Source organism: Calidris pugnax, unplaced genomic scaffold, assembly GCF_001431845.1.
Source record: "Calidris pugnax isolate Ruff unplaced genomic scaffold, ASM143184v1 scaffold118, whole genome shotgun sequence".
Taxonomy (NCBI): Eukaryota; Metazoa; Chordata; class Aves; order Charadriiformes; family Scolopacidae; genus Calidris; species Calidris pugnax.
The window spans coordinates 124,237-144,565 of NW_015090855.1; the positions used below are offsets into that span (position 1 = coordinate 124,237).

At 52.8% G+C, this 20,329-nt stretch overlaps 2 protein-coding genes across 2 annotated transcripts; one reads left to right on the plus strand and one right to left on the minus strand.

Annotated features, from left to right (window-relative positions):
- Positions 1-64: 64 nt before the first annotated feature.
- Positions 65-2,899, plus strand: LOC106889029 (BMP and activin membrane-bound inhibitor homolog). Its single transcript, XM_014943673.1, has 3 exons — positions 65-95; positions 1,365-1,655; positions 2,099-2,899. Exons 1-3 carry the CDS (start codon positions 77-79, stop codon positions 2,515-2,517), a joined length of 729 nt encoding a protein of 242 aa, XP_014799159.1. The 5' UTR covers positions 65-76; the 3' UTR covers positions 2,518-2,899.
- Positions 2,900-3,972: 1,073 nt separating this feature from the next.
- LOC106889047 (WNT1-inducible-signaling pathway protein 2-like) lies at positions 3,973-9,312 on the minus strand. Its single transcript, XM_014943698.1, has 5 exons — positions 9,178-9,312; positions 6,609-6,825; positions 5,726-5,977; positions 5,348-5,541; positions 3,973-4,803 (listed from the first exon to the last, which is right to left on the minus strand). Exons 1-5 carry the CDS (start codon positions 9,235-9,237, stop codon positions 4,780-4,782), a joined length of 747 nt encoding a protein of 248 aa, XP_014799184.1. The 5' UTR covers positions 9,238-9,312; the 3' UTR covers positions 3,973-4,779.
- Positions 9,313-20,329: the final 11,017 nt, after the last annotated feature.

Genomic DNA, 20,329 nt, shown 5'->3' on the forward strand with positions numbered 1-20,329 from the left:
TTTTTTTTTTTGGAGTGCAGTCTGTAGAAGGAAGACATCTGACAATTCAGTTGACTTTGAAAGCCATGGTGCTGCTATGATGGCAAGTACACCAGGTACACCAGAAGTAGTTTTAAGTCCACTCTTCTAAGGATGGCTCCAAAATCTGGCTTCTTCCTACACCTTGGATCGATGGCACATTGAATTATGTTTGAGTTGCAACTTGCCTAGAAAGTTTTCCCTACAGCACAGGATGCATATAATTCGTACCAGAGCAGTTTGGAGAGCACAAAATGAAGAGTTTTATGAAGGGAACTTTTTTTATCGCTTCCTTCAGAAATTTTTGAGGTTTCCTGAGAGATTTTTCATAGAGCCAGTAGAGGATTTTCAGTCTAAGTGTTTCCCCTTTTGACCGCATGTTAGATTGCAAGCAGAATTGGGGAGGGGCAAGGGGGAGCTTTTAGCCTTACAATTTCACCCCATTTAATAACTTTACATTTGAGTTGAGAGACATTGACTCCGGCAAACAGATTAATTATAAACTGCACTACTTCTGTTTTATAATACTGATTTTTTTAAAAAAGGCTTTTTGCATGAATGGATACTTTAAAGAATTTCTTACTTTCTGGAGAAATTTCAAATAGTTGCCCAGTTTCACACAGTAAAAACCTTCCTGACTGGGAGACTTAGATGGTAATGGTTCTAGCTAATAGCTTTATAAGGTGTTAGTTAAACCTTTTAAATTTTGGCACAGTATTGAGAGGTAATAAAAAATTCAGCAGTTCCGATTTTTTTTTTCATTTGTCACACAAATATTTAAACTTAGTATTTTTGTTGTGTGCTTACGCCCAGTTAAAAGAAATGTTACCTTTATAGAAATAGAATGCTCTTCCTGTAGTAGTGGTTTAAAACATAGATGTGACTTCCTTATAGGACTGAAGGCTTGTATTACTTTTAAAACTGGGATTTCATTTTAAATGTGGTTTAATGCAACTGCTGACCGTGAGTGGAAGTAGTTATAAAATGGTCTTGTTAGCTATTTACCTTGGGGAAAAAAAAGCCACTGTGACCTTCCTCGCCCACCCTCCCCCTCCCCAATCCCTGTTTTAGTGAAATGTTCTTGCTTTAATTCAAAGGACTATAGTACTAGTAATTAAAACAAGTGCCCTAAAGCATTTGCAGGGATTAAGGTTACAAGGAGGTAGGCACTGTACAGTGATGGGAAGGAAACAACCCCTGATTTTGGGGACTCGCAGTATAGAGGAATACCCCAAAACTGGCACTGAGGCTGGTTGTTCAATGCTTGTGGCTAGTAAAGGTACCTAGTGAGGTGTCCTTAAAGGACCCAATTCTTACATTTCTTGCACAATTTTTATTTTTTTTAGGTGAAATCAGATGCTACTGTGATGCTGCACACTGTGTTGCAACTGGCTATATGTGCAAATCTGAGCTGAGCGCCTGCTTCTCCAGACTGCTTGATCCTCAGAATACACATTCCCCACTTACTCATGGCTGCTTGGACTCTATAGCAAGCACAGCTGATATCTGCCAAGCCAAACAAGCACAAAACCACTCTGGCACCACCACCACGTCCACCTTGGAATGCTGTCATGAAGATATGTGCAATTACAGAGGACTACATGATGTTTTGTCTCCTTCCAGGGGCGAGACTTCAGGTAGGGCAAGGAAGCTTCAGTGAAATCTCTCTTCTGGCTGTCAAGCTGGTGACAGTTGAGACTTTGTGTCTGCTATTGATTTAGTTGTTAATGTAAGTAGAGACACCAGAGGGAGAAGAGGGTGGATGGATGCAGGGGAGCATCTCAGCTGAATAGTTTTTTTTGTCTGCATTAATATTGGAGGTCTGCCTTGCCAACTTAATGTTGCTTCTAGGAAACAATGGCAGTGGCATTCCTAGTTAAATGGGCTAGCAGGGTAAGAGACTCCATGTTATCAACAGCCTGAGAAACTGACCTTCAACTTCATAGGAGTGTTTTCTCTAGATACTGGGGAGTGTGTAACTGTGCCTCCTTAAACTTGTCAGTGTGGCATTCAAGGGAGTTGCTTCTATATAAACCAGTTCTTGATACTGAACTAAGCTCCATGTCTTTCCCCTTTGCAGGACAAGGAAGCAGATACCAACACGACAGCAGCAGGAATCTCATCACCAAGGTGCAGGAATTGACCTCTTCAAAAGAGTTATGGTTCAGGGCAGCTGTAATTGCTGTTCCTATAGCTGGTGGGCTAATCTTGGTGCTCCTTATCATGCTGGCCTTGCGGATGCTCAGGAGTGAAAATAAGAGACTGCAAGATCAACGACAGCAAATGCTCTCCCGTTTGCACTATAGTTTTCATGGACATCACTCGAAAAAAGGGCAGGTGGCAAAACTGGACTTGGAATGCATGGTGCCTGTGACTGGTCACGAGAACTGCTGCATGACCTGTGATAAAATGAGACATTCAGACCTCAGCAATGATAAAATTCTTTCGCTAGTCCACTGGGGAATGTACAGCGGACATGGGAAGCTGGAATTTGTATGACCAATTATTTTTTAATCTGAGCTAAACTTACTCTCTGAACTCTTGAAGGCCTTTGGGTTCTGCTGGACAGGAGCACTTTATCTGAAAACAAAAACTCTCATAAATCATCTTTGAGAAACAAAGGACCTCTGCAAACAGAATCTTGGATATTTCTTCTGAAGGATTCCAAAAGTTGTCTTATTTGCACAGAGTAAAATACACTCAAATGTATTGTTTGCTTTAAAGTTATGAAAGCAAAAATTAGAAGTTGTAAACACTGTCACCAGGGTTATCTGAACTGTAGGGAGCTGAGAACTGAGTTATTATAATAAACTGTATGCAAGCTCCTATGTTTCCTGACTTATTGTAAAGATTTTTTTAAATATATATATTTTGTCTGAAACTTGCTTGTGACTTTTTGTTTTGGAAAACAATTTTTTTTGGGGGGTGTCAGGGAACAAGTGAGGGAGGTATGTGTGGTAATGCTGTGTGTAACAACTGGAGTCTGAAAACAGTCTGTGTTCCTGCTCGGTGAGGGAAATGAGGTGGTTATTCCAGAACGAAGGTGGCAGCTTTGTTGTTTAATATTTCAAGTAGGAGTGAACCCACATCCTTAGTTTTTGGCTATTGTATTTTGCTCATAACTGGAGTCAATTCTTTTACAGCTTTGTCTGGTAACTAGTTCTTCCTTGCTGTTAATGAGGAAGTGCTACCTTTGTGCAAAACATGTCAGAAAATCAGAAATTTGCTCCAAATTCTTTATAGCTGGTTTTCCTCCCTTGTGTTTTGTGTATTCTGTGATCTTTTTTTACCTTTTGTACCTTTCATGCTCAGCTTTTTTTTTTTTTGAGGGTGGGGGGAGGAGAGGAGGTAAACCTCAAAACCACAAAGCCTATTTTGCTGTGTGTGTGTGTATATATATATATATATTTTTTTTATTGCTGATAACCCCTCTGGGCACAGTGGAAAACGTCTGCCTTGTGCACTTGGTTGTTTCTCACTCCTTCAGCTAGCTGGCTTCGCTTATCGTTTCATTTATTCAATGCTTAGTTGCTAAAAACAAATGAAATCTCTGGATTATCCAAGGGAGCTTGTATTTATTTTTCTTGTTTTACTAGATTTTTTTGTTGCAGCAACTAAAGTAGACTAGCTTAAAAGGTAGATGCCACGTTGTGGTGTGAGAGAGGTCTGAAATGCTGCTGCGGGAGATGCCAGCCATCTATGTTTTAAATAGCTTTAGGGATGCTTCTGGCTGTGAAGTTGTGCAACCAGAGGTGTTGGTCCTGCATGCTCACCTGGGTCCCACCATGTCCGTGGTTGCCATACTGAAGTCTACTTTAGAACAATTAGTTCCATCTAGGTAGCTCAAGTTGCTGGCGCTTCTTAATTTCCTCCAAGTGCCTGAAAAGTTACTTTTAATGCCATGATTTTCTGTCTTTTTTTTTTTTTTTTCTTTTTTCTGCTTTTCTTTCGGCCCCGGCGCGCAGGGTTGGATGGCAGGCGGTATGTCTGCTGCTGCGGAGCGGGTGTCTCCTGCGTCTGAGCTCCTCGCTCGCCAAAGCCCTGCCAAACCGCCAGCGCTTTGGAGAGGAGGAGGCCGGGAGGAGCAGGAAGGTTCGTGTTTATTCTGGAGAGATGCGGGGAAGGTGAATTAGAGCTGCCATCAGGAGGATGCCTCTGCCCCGTGCCCAGGAAGGCGGCCGCTGGGCTGCAGGGTGGATAATTGTGGGACGGCTGAGCTCGTGCACGGTCGAGCCGCTCAGTCTGGCGTGGTGGTGGTTGGTGGTGTGCAGCCCCATGTACCTCCTCCTTCCCCGGGAGGCACCAGGGTGTGAGGGTTCCCCTGGGAATTTGGGCTTCCAGGTGCTGGAGACTGTCTCTCACAGCCCCCACAGAGCAGAGCTGCGTGCGTGAGGGACGTGCTGGAGGAGCAGCATCACCTCGCCAAAAGCCCCATCGATCCAGCAAAGGACCACTTCCTAGTTTCTCAGGTTCACACTCGGGGCAGGGTTTCCCCATTTCTCATTTCATTCAGAAACTCAGGGATTCTTCCCAGTAACCCTGCCTGGGGCAGTGTGGGGCACAGAGCAGGCAGGTGCTGGGTAACATGGGGCTCTTGTTCTCTATTTCCACCCTCCTTCACAGCCAAAGTCCATCAGTTCTTCCCCAGTTTCCCAAGGGACATGTCCTCCATCTCCACCAAAACCACAGTGCCGTGGGCTTGTGCCAGACTCTTTGCCAGGATGAGGCGTTGGCTCTGGGATGCGACCGGGGTGGGCACAGCTACAAACGACCTCCTCTTCCCCTCTGGAAAAGAAAAGCAGAGAGTGATGGGGGTGGAGTGGAGGGGGTGGTGATGTGTCCCCCACATCTAGGGAGCAGGGGCATGTGGCAATGCGGGTGCCTGGCCCTGGAAAGTGCCAGCTGCATGCACGCAAGGCAGCCTTGCACTGTGTCCGTACTTGGGGTGTGCCAGGCTAATTAGAAGGGTGGCAGAGCCCTGCTTCTTGGGTGTACCCAGGGAGCCAGGCAGGAGCTGCAGATGCATCTCCAGCCATAGGGGCAGGTCGAGCCCACCTATGGGGCTCAGGGTTACATGGGATCCACGGTGTTCTTGGATTCAGACATCTAGAGACACCCAAATTCCAGCCTGTGCCTGCCCTCAGCTGTTTTCCAAGTGCACTTCCAGGAGACGGTTTGTCTGCCCCTGAGACATGGTCAGGTTGTGGCTGGGGGTGATGGGGTGCCCACAGTTAATGGGGGGGTCCCATAGCTCGAGTTGTCTGGCATTTCCCTTTCTCGGACAAACCTATTGCCCAGAGGCACCAGCTTCTCTGAGGGCCTCACTTACCGCCGGGGATGCTGCCGGCAGGGCCGGGCAGGGTCTGGCCACGCAGAGCCGCCTCTGAGTCTCAAGCCTGCAGAAGTGGTTCTGGTTGGAGACACGGGTGGAGAAGCCCACGCCGCAGGTGGCCGAGCAGGCGCTCCACTCCGTGCCCCACTCCTGGCAGGGGTATGGCAGCAGCGGGGACACTGCCCCAGGGGCTGGATGGAAAGAGATGAGGGGGGAAAAAGGGTGGTTAGAGTCAGGTTCTGCTGCAGAAATACCCCTGCATGGCAGGGAAATGTGCAATGAGGTGTTTTCTGTTGATGTTCATGGTCTGGGATAAAGAAACCATCCCCGGAGACCTGCGTGGGCATCCCCTCACTGGCATGTCTTGCATCTTACCTGCCGCAGCATCCCGGAGGAGGTGCTGGTCCCGGGCTTCGCAGATCCACTCAGGGCAGCACTTCCCCGGGACCTCCACACGCCGCGGGTAGGGGCAGTCCGGGGTGGGCAGCCGGACATCCTCTTGGCAGAGCGGGATGCAGGTGAAGCCCCCATCCAGGCAGCGGCACTGGAGTTTGCAGCTGGGCTGGAAAACCTCCCCATCTCGATAGACCCGGCCGTTCAACTCGCAGCCCTCCTCGCTGTCTTCAACTGCAAGTGACAGCCGGGGACACCGTTAGGGACACAGTGACAGAGAGGTGTGGACGGCAGAGGGGACTGCTGGGGGAAACTGTGGGGCTGGCATGAGGGGACTGAACGGAGGGGGCAAGAGAAGTGACTAAGAGGTGTGTGGGGCAGACATGGGTTTGCAGCAGTGTGGGCATCAGCCAACCTCCTCCCCCTTTCTGCCTCCTCTTCTGATCTCCGTCTTTCCAAAGCAGCAGCTCACCACTTGGTGAGGAACCTACTGCCCTTCAGCTCTGACCCTGCCTTTCAGGGTGTTCAGGCTTGAAAAAGTTTCTCTGAAATTTCTCTGGAGGACCCCCAGGCTCCAGCCCTGGCAGGGTGACCGTGGCATCCCCAGGACCCCCACCCTGTGCCCATCCCCACTCAAACCACCCTGAATCCCTAGTCGGGGATGGCACAAGAGCTGCCTGAAGCTGCGGCACAGCCCCGAGGCCAAGCTGCATCCATCAGCCTCAAAAAAAGCTGCTTTCAGAGCCTCAACCGCTTCCCTGGAAGCCCTGCGGGATGCCTGGTGCTGCCCGGGGCTCTGGTTGGGGTTATGCTGGGCTGGGGACATGGGGGCATCCTCAGGGGACATGGACACCCCTGTGCTCACAGTTGCAGGTGGCTCCTGTCCCCGCGGGCGCCGCGCTGTAGTCGCAGACGAGGCCCTGGCTCTGGTCGCAGACGTGGAGGAAGTCGCAGGGCTCTCCCAGGCGCCGGGCACAGATCTTACAGCAGCCACAGCCATCCAGGACCAGGGGGGACCCACGGGGGCAGTGGGGTGGCACCCAGGGGCAGTAGCATGGTCTCCGGCACAGCTGGGCACACACCTGCGGAGGCAAAGACACCCCTGATTCCATACGGGTTGTTTTTTTGGCTAATGGCTGCTATATTCACTAGGGCAGGCAGGTAACCTCCTCCCAGTGATGAGGCGGGTTTTCAGCAGAGGGAGGCTCTGCGAATCCATGGGAATATGGCAAAGCAGCCTGGAAAGCTACTGTCCCCCTGGGGCACAGCGTGATGGGCACCTATGGAAAACCAGGGAGAATCAGGCATACTCTGCAGGATGGGGACTTAAACCTCCAGGAGGAGGATGGAGCTACAAGGCAGACATCCCAGGCAGGGGTGGTTATTTAAGGGGGCTGGGAGCCCTTAAGCAGCCCAGCAGGAGGAAGGAAGGGAAAGCAGCCTGCCCCATGCCAGCCACCGAGGCAGCGACTTGTGCCCAGCTGGAGATGTGGCTTTGCAGGGAGCTGAATGCACATGGTGAGGGCACAGCACCTCACTCCAAACGGTCTTAACAGCTCTATTTTGTGCCAAGGAACAGGGCATCACATCAGCAGTGGGGGAACTGAAGCCAAGTGAAGCTCCCTGCTTTCCTTCCTGGTCCAGCTGCCTCCTCTGTCTGGCCCCGGCTGCAGCATCCCCTGCCTGTCCTGCTCCTGCTGGGAGAGCAGCTCTGAGATAAGCATGTTTTCGAGGATGGGGAGCTCCATTTCCCCTCCGAGCTACACCCCTGGGGCAGGGCTGTGCACTGCTCAGCCGATTGTTTGCCAGGGATGTGCCTGCAGGAGTTCAATCCAGGCAGGTAGGTCTTTCTATCCAGGGCTCGTTCTGCTCGCACGATTACCCTGGCACAAGGAGCTTTTGCAGGCAGCGCTCGTGCTGCCGTCGTGCCGTATCTGACAGGGCTTGTTGCATACGGGGCCCGAAGCCAAGGGAGCTGGCTCTGCAGTTTGGAAGGGAATGCTTTGCCAGCCCTGGCCCCGGCAGCGTGTGTGAGCCCCCCCGCAGCAGCCCCAGCCCCCCCCCGGCAGCCTGGCTGCTCAGCACCACACACGCTCTGCTCCTGCAACGTAGGCAGCAGATCAGCAAACCCACAACCAAAAAATCCATCCCTCTGCTGGTCCAGATACTGGTGTGTCTGCTGAGGCTGCCAAGAGACCGAAGGGTTTAGCTGGACCATGTAGATTTTAGATACTGTTTTTCTTCCTCTTTTAGTTTCTCCCAGTAGCATCAGGTCTGACGTTACCAGTTAAACGGAGAAGGTAGGTACTGGTGTGTTATCTGCTCCCCATTTGCAGCATTTCGGATGTTTTTTATGGGGCTGTAGATAAGTCAGTGCCAGAAATTAGAGATAAAATATATCTGAAGTGGGCTGGGCAATCTGTGGCTTGTTCTAGTTTTATCAACGAGCAGCGTGATTAGTGTAGCAGAACCCAGAGAGGGACTCGCAGCAGGGATGGAAGGACTGGTTGTGGTGGCCAGGTTTGGGCTGGAGGCACGAGGGCCCTTGGTGATTCTCCAGGCACTCGTGAGCGCCTGGAGCAGGAGTCATTTCTCCATCACAGCTTACCCAGGCAGCCAAGGGCATTTTTCATCTTTCAGGAGGTTGCTATTACAAATCAATGTTTTAGAAAGATTAGCCAAGCCAACTCCATTAATCCATTTCCCCCTGCTCCTTGTAATTAACTTGTCTTTAGATGACAATGTGGCTCCTATCAGAGATCTTAACTGTCTGGGAAAGGAGCCAAATAGGCACGACGCTGCCGTGCTGTCCCTGCTTGCAGAAGGTCTGCTTTGGGATTTAAGCAGCAATTAGAACTTGGAGCTGAGATATGCCAAACTTTTCAACTTCCCTGTTCTCTGCACAGGCAATTATTTTCACATGGAGTCCAAGAGGAAAAAAAAAAAAAAAGAAATAATTAAAAAATCACTGCAACAACCCAAATCGTGTCAGAGGCATCGGCTTTGCACGAGCATCCCGGGGAAGGGGGGGAGAGCTGAGGAATGCTGAGGCTGGTGCTTGCTGCTTGGCCCCCTGCCTTGGGAGCCTGGGCAGGGACCAAGGAGTCTGCAGGAGCCGCTACCGCCGAGCTGCTGCTCCCAGGGACACATACCACAGCCCTGGGAGAGCTGCGGGGACGGGCGAGCAAACACTGCATTGTTGTCATTCCTGCCTGCTCCCTGGGCTTGCACAACTTTGGCCCGTGAACGTTAAGACCCTTGATTACAAATGTCTCTCCCCCAGCCTAGCTCTGCCCCCTTGGAACTGCACAAATACAGCCCATCGGCCAGCCGGGCTCATTGTGACACCCCAGCCCTCCCTGCATCTCACTTTGCAAGGACTGGGTGCTTCCCTGAGCAAGGCTAAAGCCACCCCAGGGCCCCGTCTCCCTTACCTTGGAGAGGATGCAGAGGAGGGAGAGGAAGAGGAGCTGCTTCTCCAGCTGGAGCCTCATGCTGCTCTCCCCTCCGCCACTTCAGCACATCACCCCCCAGGCAGTTTGGAGGCAGCGGCGTGTTCGCAGGTTTTAAAGCCCCGAGTAGGTCCTGCTGGTGTTTATACTCTCCCTGCTCTGATGTCACTCACGGGCTCCAATATAAACATGAGTAGGTTTGGACAAGCCTCAAGAGTTTCTTTTTTTTTTTTTTTTTCTCTTTCTGTTTTTTTCTTTTTCCAGCCCCACATTCCAGCTGCCATTTCCACTCCCCTCAAGGTGAGAACGTGCTGTCCACCCAGACAGCGAGCAAAAGGAGGGGACACTGTCCCTGGGGAGCACGGGAGAGCCAGGCTGGTGGGGTGAACTGGCTCCTTGCTGGCAGCTGTAACCAGAAGGGAAGGTCCGTGCCTCTTCCTACTGGTCAAGGTCTGCCCAGACAGAGCTCGTGGCTTCCTCCTGGGTTTTGAAGGGTTTGGTGGGGCTGGCCCTGCCACCACCTGCTCTGGGACATTGTCCCTGCTCTGTAGGTGACCTTCCTCTGTATTTTAAGCTGGGTGCAGTGCACAGCAGGCTGTGGGACAGGGCTGAGTTGTCCATACTGTAGTCAAAGACAGGATCCTGTCCCTCCATCGCTGGGGACAGTGTGTGACATGTTTTTGACTGAGGCTGCAGCAGTTTGCCAGGCAAGATCTCCAGGCTGTGCTCTCTTCTCCATTTCTCTGGCACTGCAAGAGCCAGAAAAGGGTTTCCTGGGGTGCTGGTGCTGCCACAGCATCCCCGTCCCGTGTGGGGCTGTGGCTGTCGGGGAGGTTGGGGGGGCAGGTTGGATGCCCATCGTGTTGTGGTGCCCGGGGTACAGGATGCAGAGAGGGCTGCAGTCTGGCCCTGCTGGTTTCAAGCCTTGTAAACCCCATTTCAGCTCCTGAAAAATCATGACTGGTCATGAGAATTTAAAATCCAGTTTTGGGGAAGAGGAGCGGGTGCTCAGGATTTGCCTCCCAATGCACCAATTTTCACTCTGCCCTTTGCAAACTTTCCTGGTGGTGAGGCTGGCTCTTTGGAAAGAAAAAACGAAACATCTCAAGACCTCCAGGAAACTGAGCCCCTTCTTCACATTCCTGTCTCCCAGATCTTACCCCAAGATGTAAGAAGGGCAATTTGTGAGTCCAGAGCTCCAAGGAGAGGCCTGAGCTCAGGTAAGGATGTGGGATGCCCTGCAGCTCTCCCTAGCTCTCCTCCTGCACCCATGGATGTGGGTCTGGGGGGCTCCTGCCCAAGGGATGGATCCTGGTGGCTGCACAGACTGACCCTGCCTTGCAGGCACTATGAGAGCTGTGGTATATATCACATATTATGATATATGTTGGCAAACACACAGGAGGAGCTGGGTGCCGTAGAAGCAGAGCACTGAAATTACCCCACTAGGAGTGATGTCCCATCCTGCCCTCCATCATTTACCCCCTTCCTTCTGCTTTCATGACATGTCCTCGGCCACCTGAGCATCAATCCTGACCTCAGCTTCACCACTTGCCGTAGCCTGGAAGCCACAGAGCAGGGAGGAGACACAGTCAGAGCTCCCCCATTACCACCCTGATTCTCAGCTTTGCTTTTGCTTCATTAGCTGCAATCAGTCTGTTAACGAGGCCGTGGCAGCTTGTGGAAATACCAGGCCACCTTCCAAAGGCTGCTGTCACTTATTCCGGTGCTGGAGTCTCTGCTCCTCATGTTGGAGACCCAGATCCTTGCATGGCCCAAGCCCTGCCCGGAGGCAACCCGGGGAGGTGTGAGGACCACACATTGCTCCATCCTCTCCAGCAGGGAGGTTCAGGCCCTACCAAAGTGGGGTGACAAGCCAGAAGGTCTGATGTCAAAGGCTGGAGGCACATCTTGTGCTGTCGTTTGCTTCTCCACACCCTGGAGATGGTGCCCTCCCGTTTCAGATGCCTCAGCCCAGCCAGACATCCCAGAGGCGGCTGCGGTGCCTCTGTCAGCAACGGCTCGAGAGCAGCCAAAGCTCTGATCCAGCCTTGCCGCAAGGGGACGGCGGGTTCAATTAATTATTCCAGGCTTGTGTTTATTAGGGACTCCTGATTAATGGGCTTGACTTCATTTCCCAGTTAGAAATCAGGTGACAGTGCTGGTAAGGGAAATAAAATCCTCTCATCGCCCTCAGGGAGCGGCTCTGGGAGCAGCCAACAGCCCCGTGTGTGAGGTCTGGGGGGGCAGCCGGGCACCCCCTGGGGGGAGTGGGGCTCAGGGCTGCCCAGGCGACCCCACTGGTGATTAACCCCCCGTGCCTGCTCTCTCCTGGGTATAGGTTCAGCTCTTTGGGGTGGGGACCCCTTCTTTACCCTCTCCCTCAGCTTGGGACAAGAGGGGACAATATTTCCTCCCCACACCTGATGCCACTGAGATTATGCAGTGTTAGAGGTGACATCACTGCAATGTACAACATCATCACTAGGAAGCCTGCAGAGCTCAGGCAGTGACAGAGAGCCACGGCACCGAGTCAAGCAGCCAGACAGGGGCCAAAGCCACCGTCCCATGCCTGGCCATCTGCCTGTACTTCAGATGACATCAGCAATCCCCGGTGGTACCTCGCTGGGTCCAGAGGAGCTGGCTGGAAGGGTGCCCACAAAGTCCACCATGACTCTGCCTTCCTGAGGAGGATTTTCCATGGGTGACATGGGCTTGAGCTTCCCTTCTCCCAGCTCTCAGTGTCCCACGTGCCCACCCAGGTTGCCGTGCTGGGGGCCCAGGGGCTGCAGGCAGAGCCCAGCAAAGCGATACAGCCCTTGTGCAGGCTTTGATTTGCAAAGCCATACGAGAGCAGCACATTAGCAGTTCGTTTTATAAATACTCAGTTATAACCCTTCCCCTCTGGAGCACGAACCCCATATGTGTTCTGTACCATACGTGTGATTTCATAGCTAGTAATTAAGTCCATATGTTGTGCTTCGCAGTTTCCATGGTATTATTGTCAGGTTTTGGGGGGGGTGTTGTAATTTATTTTTTTTTTGTGGTAAATTGTGCAAGAGAATAGTTGATACAGGGATCTGAATACATCTCCTTTGAATTAGCCGCTGGCAAGCTCTGCTGTTTCTATAGAAATGAAGGAACTGACCCAGTGAATTTACATTTTAGACAGCTGGTTTTTTTCATGTCTGTGCAATTTAACGTGCCATCGCGAATAGCACTGCAAAGCTCTCGTTTGCGCACCCAGCTCAGCTGAAATTGCATCCATCTGTGAGGGATATAGACTATATTCTCCTTCCATCCCTTTCCTTTGCTCTTCCCTGAGACTCTTCCCTTCTTTTCTCTACCCTGTGTTCTTCACCCTCCCTAGAGCTGGCTGTGGCCAGACCAGGATCTGGACATCCATCTCTGTCAGGGAGCACCTGGGCTGTCCCAGGTCCTTGCTGGGTTTGTTCTTCTTCATACCAAAAGAGAAATTATAGTTCCAGGGTGAGCCCAGCTCCATACCTTGGTGGGGAGGGCTTTGCTCTGGGCACTCCTGGCTCAAATCCCCTCTGCAAGGGAGCAGGGCTGTCCATGGAGGGTGGACAGCACCGGTGGGAAAGCTGGACAGACATCCAGCTTGGAAAAGCCAAGAGCCCTGAGCTGAAAAGGAGACGTCTCAGGTCTTCCTCGACTGTTGGACACTTTGGGGTGGCTGCTGGCTGTTTTTCATGAGACTTCTGGAAACACCCCGGCTTTGGGAAACTTTGAAATACCTTCATTTTTGGCAGGATGGGGAAGTTGTTTCCTACCCAGAATGAATCCGGCTCCAGTTTCAAACAGCAAGAGCCGAGAGAGGTGGTGATGGCCATTTCCACCCCTGTCTGGCCATTTTTATTCCCTCTGGTTCTCACACCTAAACTGGAGAGCGGAGCCGGGCTGGGAGGACTGGCCACCCCGAGGAACGGGCCAGGCAATCTTTTACCTTGAGGTCACTGCTTCCACTCCAGACCCGGGCTAGGAGAGACTGAAAGTATTTACCATCTGGTGCCTGTCCAAGTGACTTGTGAGAAAAGAATTCAGGGCTGACGTCCAGTTTCTGATGGTCAGGCAACTACATCAGAAAACCCCGGCTTCATCTGGGACCAGTTGACCCCTCCAAGCTCCCAGCCACCTCGGCGAGGCCAGTGAGGGAGCGAGCAGCAGCCAGGCAGTGCCCTCTCCCAAGGAAATGGGGTCTTTTGGATGGGGAGCAATGCGTGGTAGCAGGGACACTTGGTCCTTCACCATTTTCCAGGCATTTTCAAGCAGGTTTCATTAGAAAGAAGCACTGATAAATGGGATTCGGTGCTGGTTCTGGTCTCAAAGTCTGACATTGCCAAGAGGAAGGAGCTGAGTGGTTACACAGGGACCAAAAGGACTACCATAACCAGGAAAGGGCTTTCTTAGCCAAAACTACAGCGAGATCTCATCATTCAGATTGAGGGACTTCTCATTAGCAGAGTCCAGCCTTCTATCAGCTGTTGTGAAAGGCCAACGTGTTATCTTAATAGACACATTAAACCCTGGGCGGTGATTCTGTGTGATTTCTTTTATTTTTCTGCAGTCCAGACGACAGCAATTTATAATTGTCCTCCTAAGTTAAACATTCAGATAACCCAAAGTATAAGACTTTTGTAAAACAAGTGCTGGAAACTTCAGCCAGATGACTCTGTCTGTTATTATTTGGAAAACAGTGTCAGAAATCATCACGTATCAAACATTATGATCCTCTGAGAGTTTATTTTTGGTATCAAACATCATCAAACATAAACTTCTTTTAAAAAAAATCTCACTAGAAGTTTTGTCTTTCAGACAAGACACAAACCCCAGTTCCTGACCTTGTGTGGTTACTGACAGGCCCTCAGTATTTTCCATGGAACTGCACGGCTAACTCATGTTTCCTGATCAAATTGCTCATTCTTTTTGACTATCTCTGTTTTTCTTGTGGTTTTAGGCTAAAATAGAGAGTGTTTTTCCTTCAGTTCTCGTCTTGCTCGTGTGTGCTATGTGTTCTCAAGCAGCTGCCATGTCCCTTGCAGCATCAAATATGCTGCAGATTGAGGCATGCACTGAGGTACAGCCAGTGATGCTTTTAGCTCCTGCCAAATTGACCTTTTAATTGCAGCTGGCTCTGCTTTACAGCGGGAGAGCTTAGGTGATGTCTGTGTTTCCTTCCAGCCCTGTTTTCTGTGACGCTGGGAAGACCTTTGAGGATGCAAGTGCTGTGCCCGGGGAGCGGGTGGTGCTGGGAGAGGTTTGGGTGACGCGGGTTGTGTCTGTTCCCAAATGTCACATCCCTTCCTGTCCCCAGGTGGCCCTGGCTCGTGACCAGCAGGAGCCCTGTGAGCCAAAGCAGCTCAGGGAGCGGGTGGATCCAGGAGACTGGGACCGTGTGTCGGGAAGGGAGGGTTGGGGCAGGATGGTGCTGGGGAGGGGACAGTGACCTGGGGCAAAGATTAACCTCCTCCACTGGTGCATCTCCAGTGGGTGCTCTGCACAGCTTCCTTGCAAACTCCTGGTTGTTGCTGGGACCTTCCCAAAGATTTTGTGCACTAAGGCACTTCCTAGCTTCCTTGTGGACTGGAAGGACCCTGACCCGTGCAGGGAAGGGGATTTCAGCTTAGACACTGGGCGTGTGATCAGGGCTCAGGGGGGTGGACTGGAGAGGACTGAAGAGCTGCCAGTTCATCTGGCTGGTACCAGTTCCTCGTTCACACCCTGCACTTGAACAATCCCTATGACTGGTCGCCACCCAAAATCAGATGGGAAGGGGACCTGCTGCTACTCCCCAGGGATTAAAGCAAGAACTGAGCTTGCTCTCCATCTCCTGAGCAAGAGTAGAAAGGCTGAGGGCAGTGATGCCTCCATGTATGGAGGGGTCCTGGGTCCCCAGCCCTTCCCTACCCCCCCTCCCAATGCCAGAGACATCTGGAGACATCTCCCAAGCATGCACTTTACATAAACCACCTCCTCTTGTCCACATCCCCAGCCAAGGCAATAAAGACAACGACTGAAACCTTTAGTATGTGTGTGGGATCCGGTTGAGAAAAACAAGCCTCTGGGTCTCACTATGGTTATGAAAGCAACGATGTCGCCTGGAAAGTATGTACCAGTGAGCAAAGAGAGCTGCCTGTGTCGAGGGGCGAGCGGAGGAGGTGGGCACCAGCTCAAATATGACTCAAAATCAGGGGAAATTATTTCTGATGAAGGTAATTACTTCGGCTCCAGCCCTGATCAATATGAGGAGCTGAAATGCTCATAAACCGGCCGAGAATGCAAACTATGCAGAATGATTTGTAAAAGGTGTTTGGCTGGGTGTGCTGTCGGGCTGCCCACGGGGCAGGGTGACCTGTTGCCGGAGGAGGTGGGAGACCGGCAAATTGCTAATTACAAACCGATGGCCCCTAAACGAGAATCCCCCACGAAGGAAGAGGGGGGCGGCTGCCTCACGCAGGTCCTGAGACTAATTAAAAGCAACCAACCTACTTGGCTGGGCTTCTTTTGTGCTCTGACCACAAAGCAAGAGCCAAAACTGGCTCTTTACAGCCAGGCTGGCTAATGCCGGCCCCCACAGTGTGTGGGGAGGTTTTGGTGGGCTGGCACCCAGTGAGCCCGGGCAGGGGCTCTGCGTGGGCACTGGGGAGGGCTGGAGACCTGCAGGACCACAGGGACAGCTGGAGGGGATGGTGTCCTCAGACCTCGTGCTGGCTGAGCTCCAGCTGTGTCAAGCGTGGTGTCAGTCTGCACAGGAGAGATGGTATCTCCTCAAGGGCATGGCTGTGCCTTGGGGAACTGCACCCACCAAAGCTGATCAGGAGGAGCAAGGGCAGCCTGGGAGATCTTCTGCAGCAGGCTGGCCTTCTGGAGGAAGCAGGAATTTCCTCCTGAGAAAGCAAGTGGAGGCTGGGGGACAGTGTCCTGGGACACAAGGGTCTACTGTGAACTGATGATTTCCCTGATGTGGTGAGGAAAGGGAAGGAGAAAGGCTATGAGAGTCTCATTTTTGTCCTGCTATTCCCAAGGGAGACTGGAAAACCCTACCGTGAACATCTTGCACCACCCAGGCCTCTTCTCAGGAGAGTGTCCCCAGAAACCAGGACCACAGAGAGACAGAAACAGGGAAAGAAGATGAAGAGAGCCCCTGGCACCGTGGTGGCAGGAGGAGATGGAGTGGTGGCACCTTCACCTTTCTGCTTAAGCAGCACTTGAGCTGCTCTGCTGCCCACCAAAGAAGGTGATGTCTCCATCTTCTGTGGTCCACCACCTGCTGCTGCACTGCAACCACCCCACCTCACCCCCAGGAGATGCTCAATTAGCAGTTGCAGGAAAACTCTCCAGTTCCCACTTGATGGGCCCCTGATGGCTTTCAGCTGTGCAAGCCCTGCCTGTGCAGGGTCTCTGCACCCATGGCCCTCTTGGCCATGGGAAGGGAGACTCTTCTGGAATTTTTTCCTTTTCTGACTAAAGATTTTTTTCGATGATTTTCTTAAAAAAAGATGGGGAAAAAAAAAGCCACAAAAACCCCCGTCCATGACTCATGACTCACTGGGATGTGTCAAGTTCTGGATTAGCATCTGCTGGTTCCGGGCTGGCCCCCTTCACCATGGGGTGCCTTTTCCATTTCCTTAACTGGGCCAATTCTGTTTCTGGAATGGAGATCAGCACCTCCCTGGCTTTGACCACACCACTGGGAATGGCTCTTCCCAGGAAGCCACTGCTGGGCTCCCTTTGACAGCTTGGACAGCCTGGGGCACGAGGAGCATTGCAGAGCTGGCCGCAGACCCCTGGGACCATCTGTGGAGGCATCTCAGCGAGGCGGGCAGGGCAGTGTTGTGAAAAGCACGTGTGCCTTGACAGCTTCCCAGATCCCTGCAGCCCCAAGCGAAAACCAGCCAGAGCTCCTGCTGGGGGTCACCAGGGCAAGACTCCCACCCCAGGCCACCGCCTCCACCCTGGGAAAAAGCCCAGCAGCTCGTGGTGGAGCTGCAGTGGGACTGCCTCCTGCCCTGGGCCATGCTGGGAACTGGGACGGGATGGGCTGTGCTGGGAATTGCAAGGCATCCTTTGTGTATTCCTCAACTAAAGACCCTTTGTGGTCAGGTTTCCACCTGCTCTGGGGCTTTTGGGGAGGAAAATTGAGAAAGGGAGTGTTTGACTTGTGGGACTGTCAGCACCTGGCAGCCTGACCCACGGCTTGGCTTGTCCCAGGAGCTTTCCTCTGGGTTGGAATCAGCCAGAGCCCCCAGAGGAGCATCTCACGAGGCAGCTCCTCTCACGGGCCAAACTCCAGGAAGGAAAACTCAGCCCAGAAGCTCATTCTGTTGGCCAGGACAGACATCTGCTCTCCCTGCTCTGGCTGAGCCCAAGGAAGGACGATATCTCTACCAGGTACTGCCAAGGCAGCAACTTAGAGCTTGGAGAGCTGTGTGTGAGTAGGGCAGCCAGGCTTCTCTTCAGCCCTCACTGATGGCCCAGGCTGGAGGGGATGTTTTGAGGTGCTTTTGGCTGCCCTGCATGCTGTCCATGCCACATTTCCGACGTTATCTCCATCTCCTTTCTCGGGCAGGGGAGCTCTCCAGGCCACATGGAGAAATCTGGTCTGCCCGTGCTGTGATTTTGCTGGAAATCACATCCAGCAGAGCGTGTTTGGGGTTAGGAGAGCTGTTTCCCCAGCGGTTGGCTGCACTTTCCACCCCCAAGAAGCTGACCGCATTCAAACCCCGGTTTTCTTTACGCCCGCCGGTCCTGCTGAGATGTGGTCGGCCGCCCCGCTGGCCTGGCATCCAGAAAACACGCTCAGGATGAGAATTAAACACAAACACTTTGCAAACCGCAGTCCTCCGGCACGAGGCAACGAGCTGAGAGCTCTCAAAGCAAAGGGGAAGATCCTGGGATCTGTGTGGATGAAGCTGGGTACACACAAGTGGAGAAGCGACAGGAGCAGAGGCTGTGGCTCCAAGGGACATGGGCCACCCTCCACCTCCAACACTGGCTTTGAGACCACACTTTGCAGCTGCTGTGATCCCCATCACAGAGGTGGTGCTGGGATGTGAGGAGAGCAGCGGTGCTACCCCTGCTGCAGACCAGCCCCTTTCTCCAGCAGCTTGGCCCAGGGATGCTCTGCTTAGCCCAGGGTCCCTGTGGTGGGACAGAGCCGTGCCTCCAGCTTTGGCTGTCACAGCCTCTCCCCTCTAAACCTGTCCCACAATGGTACCACTGTGCCTTCCCCTGCACTGCACTCACTCACCCTCATGCCACCTTTGATGGCACCAAAAGGTGCTGCAACTCACAGAGAGGCTGCTTGAAGGTTCTGCCATGACATGCAGCTTCTGCTGGGACCTGGCCATGTCCTCCCCAGCCTGGTTGTCCTCCCTGTCCCCAAGCAGGGCCACAGGCACACGCTTCGAGATGTCTTTCCTCTCCCAGGACCTTCCCCTCCCTGGGCTGGTCGGTGGGGTACAAGCCCAGACTCTCTTCTCCTGCCTCTGAGCCCTGGCCCCTGGAAACATCTGCAAGGAAATATCTAAAGGTATTGAAAGGGGAGGCAGGAAACGCTCCGAATTTTTTTTTTTTTCTAAATATAATGACACTAATGCTGTTTGCAGTGTTAAAAATAGAAGTGCAGGGAACCTGCCTTTTTCCTGTTTGCTTTCGGCTCTCACTTTCCTCCTGTCTCTGCGTTCTGGGAATTTGTGTGAAAATAAACCCAGCAGAAAAGGTCTCAGCAGTGTGCAAAGCAAAGCCAGATGGGTTTGTCCTCCGCTCCAGCTTCTCCGAGCGGGGCCATGCCCTGCTGTGCAGCCCAGGGAGCTTGAGGCCATGAGGTCCCCACCTCGGGCAGCTGTCCCCACAGGCTCCATGCTGTGGTGGGACCATGGGCTGACCCCAGCTGCTGGGGTCTTGGCCACTCTCGCCGGGTGTTTCTGGGAGCGTGGCCACCCTCCCACACCCCACGTCCTGGCTCTGGTCACTCTTCTGACTTTCTCAAGAGTCTCAGTGCAGCGAGTTGGCTCCGAGGACCGCTGCTGCTCTTCCAACTGTGGCTGGCAGAGCCGTGCTTGCACCCGGGGCTGGACCTACTGATGTGCTACCACAGGACCTCTGGGCAAAATCCTCCCCATGCCCACCTCTCCCCATGGAGACGTTTCTCCAGATGCCCGTGGCAGGGCAGGAGCACATCCCAGGTCTCCCTCCCAGCCTCCATCAGTGCTGCCAGGGTCTCACCAGCTGGTTAGAGAGCAATGGCCACGCTCAGCTCCTGCATTGCCTAATTCAGTGGCTGATGGACTCAAACTCACTTTGGCAGCACCGAGCCAGACCAGGGCACCCAGAGCTTGAGGGATCGGGATGCAGGAGCCAGCTCCCTGCCCTGTACGGGGAAAAAGCAGAACGCAGCAACCAGCCAGGGAGGAGACAGTGTCTGAGCAGCAACCTGCCTTTGATTCAGCCCCGGGTCGGCGCGGCCGCCTGCCCGCTGCAGGTGTGCAGATGAAAAGCAAGGCGCTCGTTTTTTTCAGCAGACCCACCCGGGGTGTGCGTGTCTTGGACGGAGGGAGGCCGCTGCCTGATGTGTTACAGACTCAGCTCTAGGTGCCTGGGGAGAGCGAGCCCTGGCAGAGGATGAGAGGCAAGCATGTGCGCGGACAAAACGCTGCATTGTAGTACAACTGCCTGGAACGCGCCGAAACCGGGAGCGGGGAGGATGAATGAGTCCTCCATCGTCCTGGTCTGCATTCCTCTGCCCTCCCTCTTCCTTTCTGCTGTCGGTGAGGGGGGCGGGCGGGCAGCCCTGGGCTCTCGGTCTGTCTTGGAAAGCCATGAGGCAGAGAAGCACCAGCCAGGAGTGGTGGTGGCACTGGCCTGGCAGAGCACACGGAGAGCGCTGGCATCACTGGGGACCTGCTCTGCTGTGCCACAGGTGCCACTCTCTGCAGCATCCCCCCAAAAGGCTGATTTTTGGGACTGGTTTTCCATAGGGTGACAGCTTACCGGGTTGACCCTTCAGGTTGTTCTTTCAAAAATCTTTGGTTAGCTGGAAATAAGGTGTTTCAAATGTCACCAAGCTATCATGAGTCACTGTCTGGGCCACTTTTGTATCACAGGCCCAGTC

Coding starts and splice junctions, on each gene's coding strand:
- LOC106889029 (XM_014943673.1), top strand. Junction 1,656..2,098: donor TTCCAGGGGCGAGACTTCAG/GTAGGGCAAGGA, acceptor TCCCCTTTGCAG/GACAAGGAAGCAGATACCAA.
- LOC106889047 (XM_014943698.1), bottom strand. CDS start 9,237: ATGAGGCTCCAGCTGGAGAAGCAGCTCCTCTTCCTCTCCCTCCTCTGC. Junction 6,826..9,177: donor TCCTCTGCATCCTCTCCAAG/GTAAGGGAGACG, acceptor TTGCCTCCGCAG/GTGTGTGCCCAGCTGTGCCG. Junction 5,978..6,608: donor GACAGGAGCCACCTGCAACT/GTGAGCACAGGG, acceptor TGTCACTTGCAG/TTGAAGACAGCGAGGAGGGC.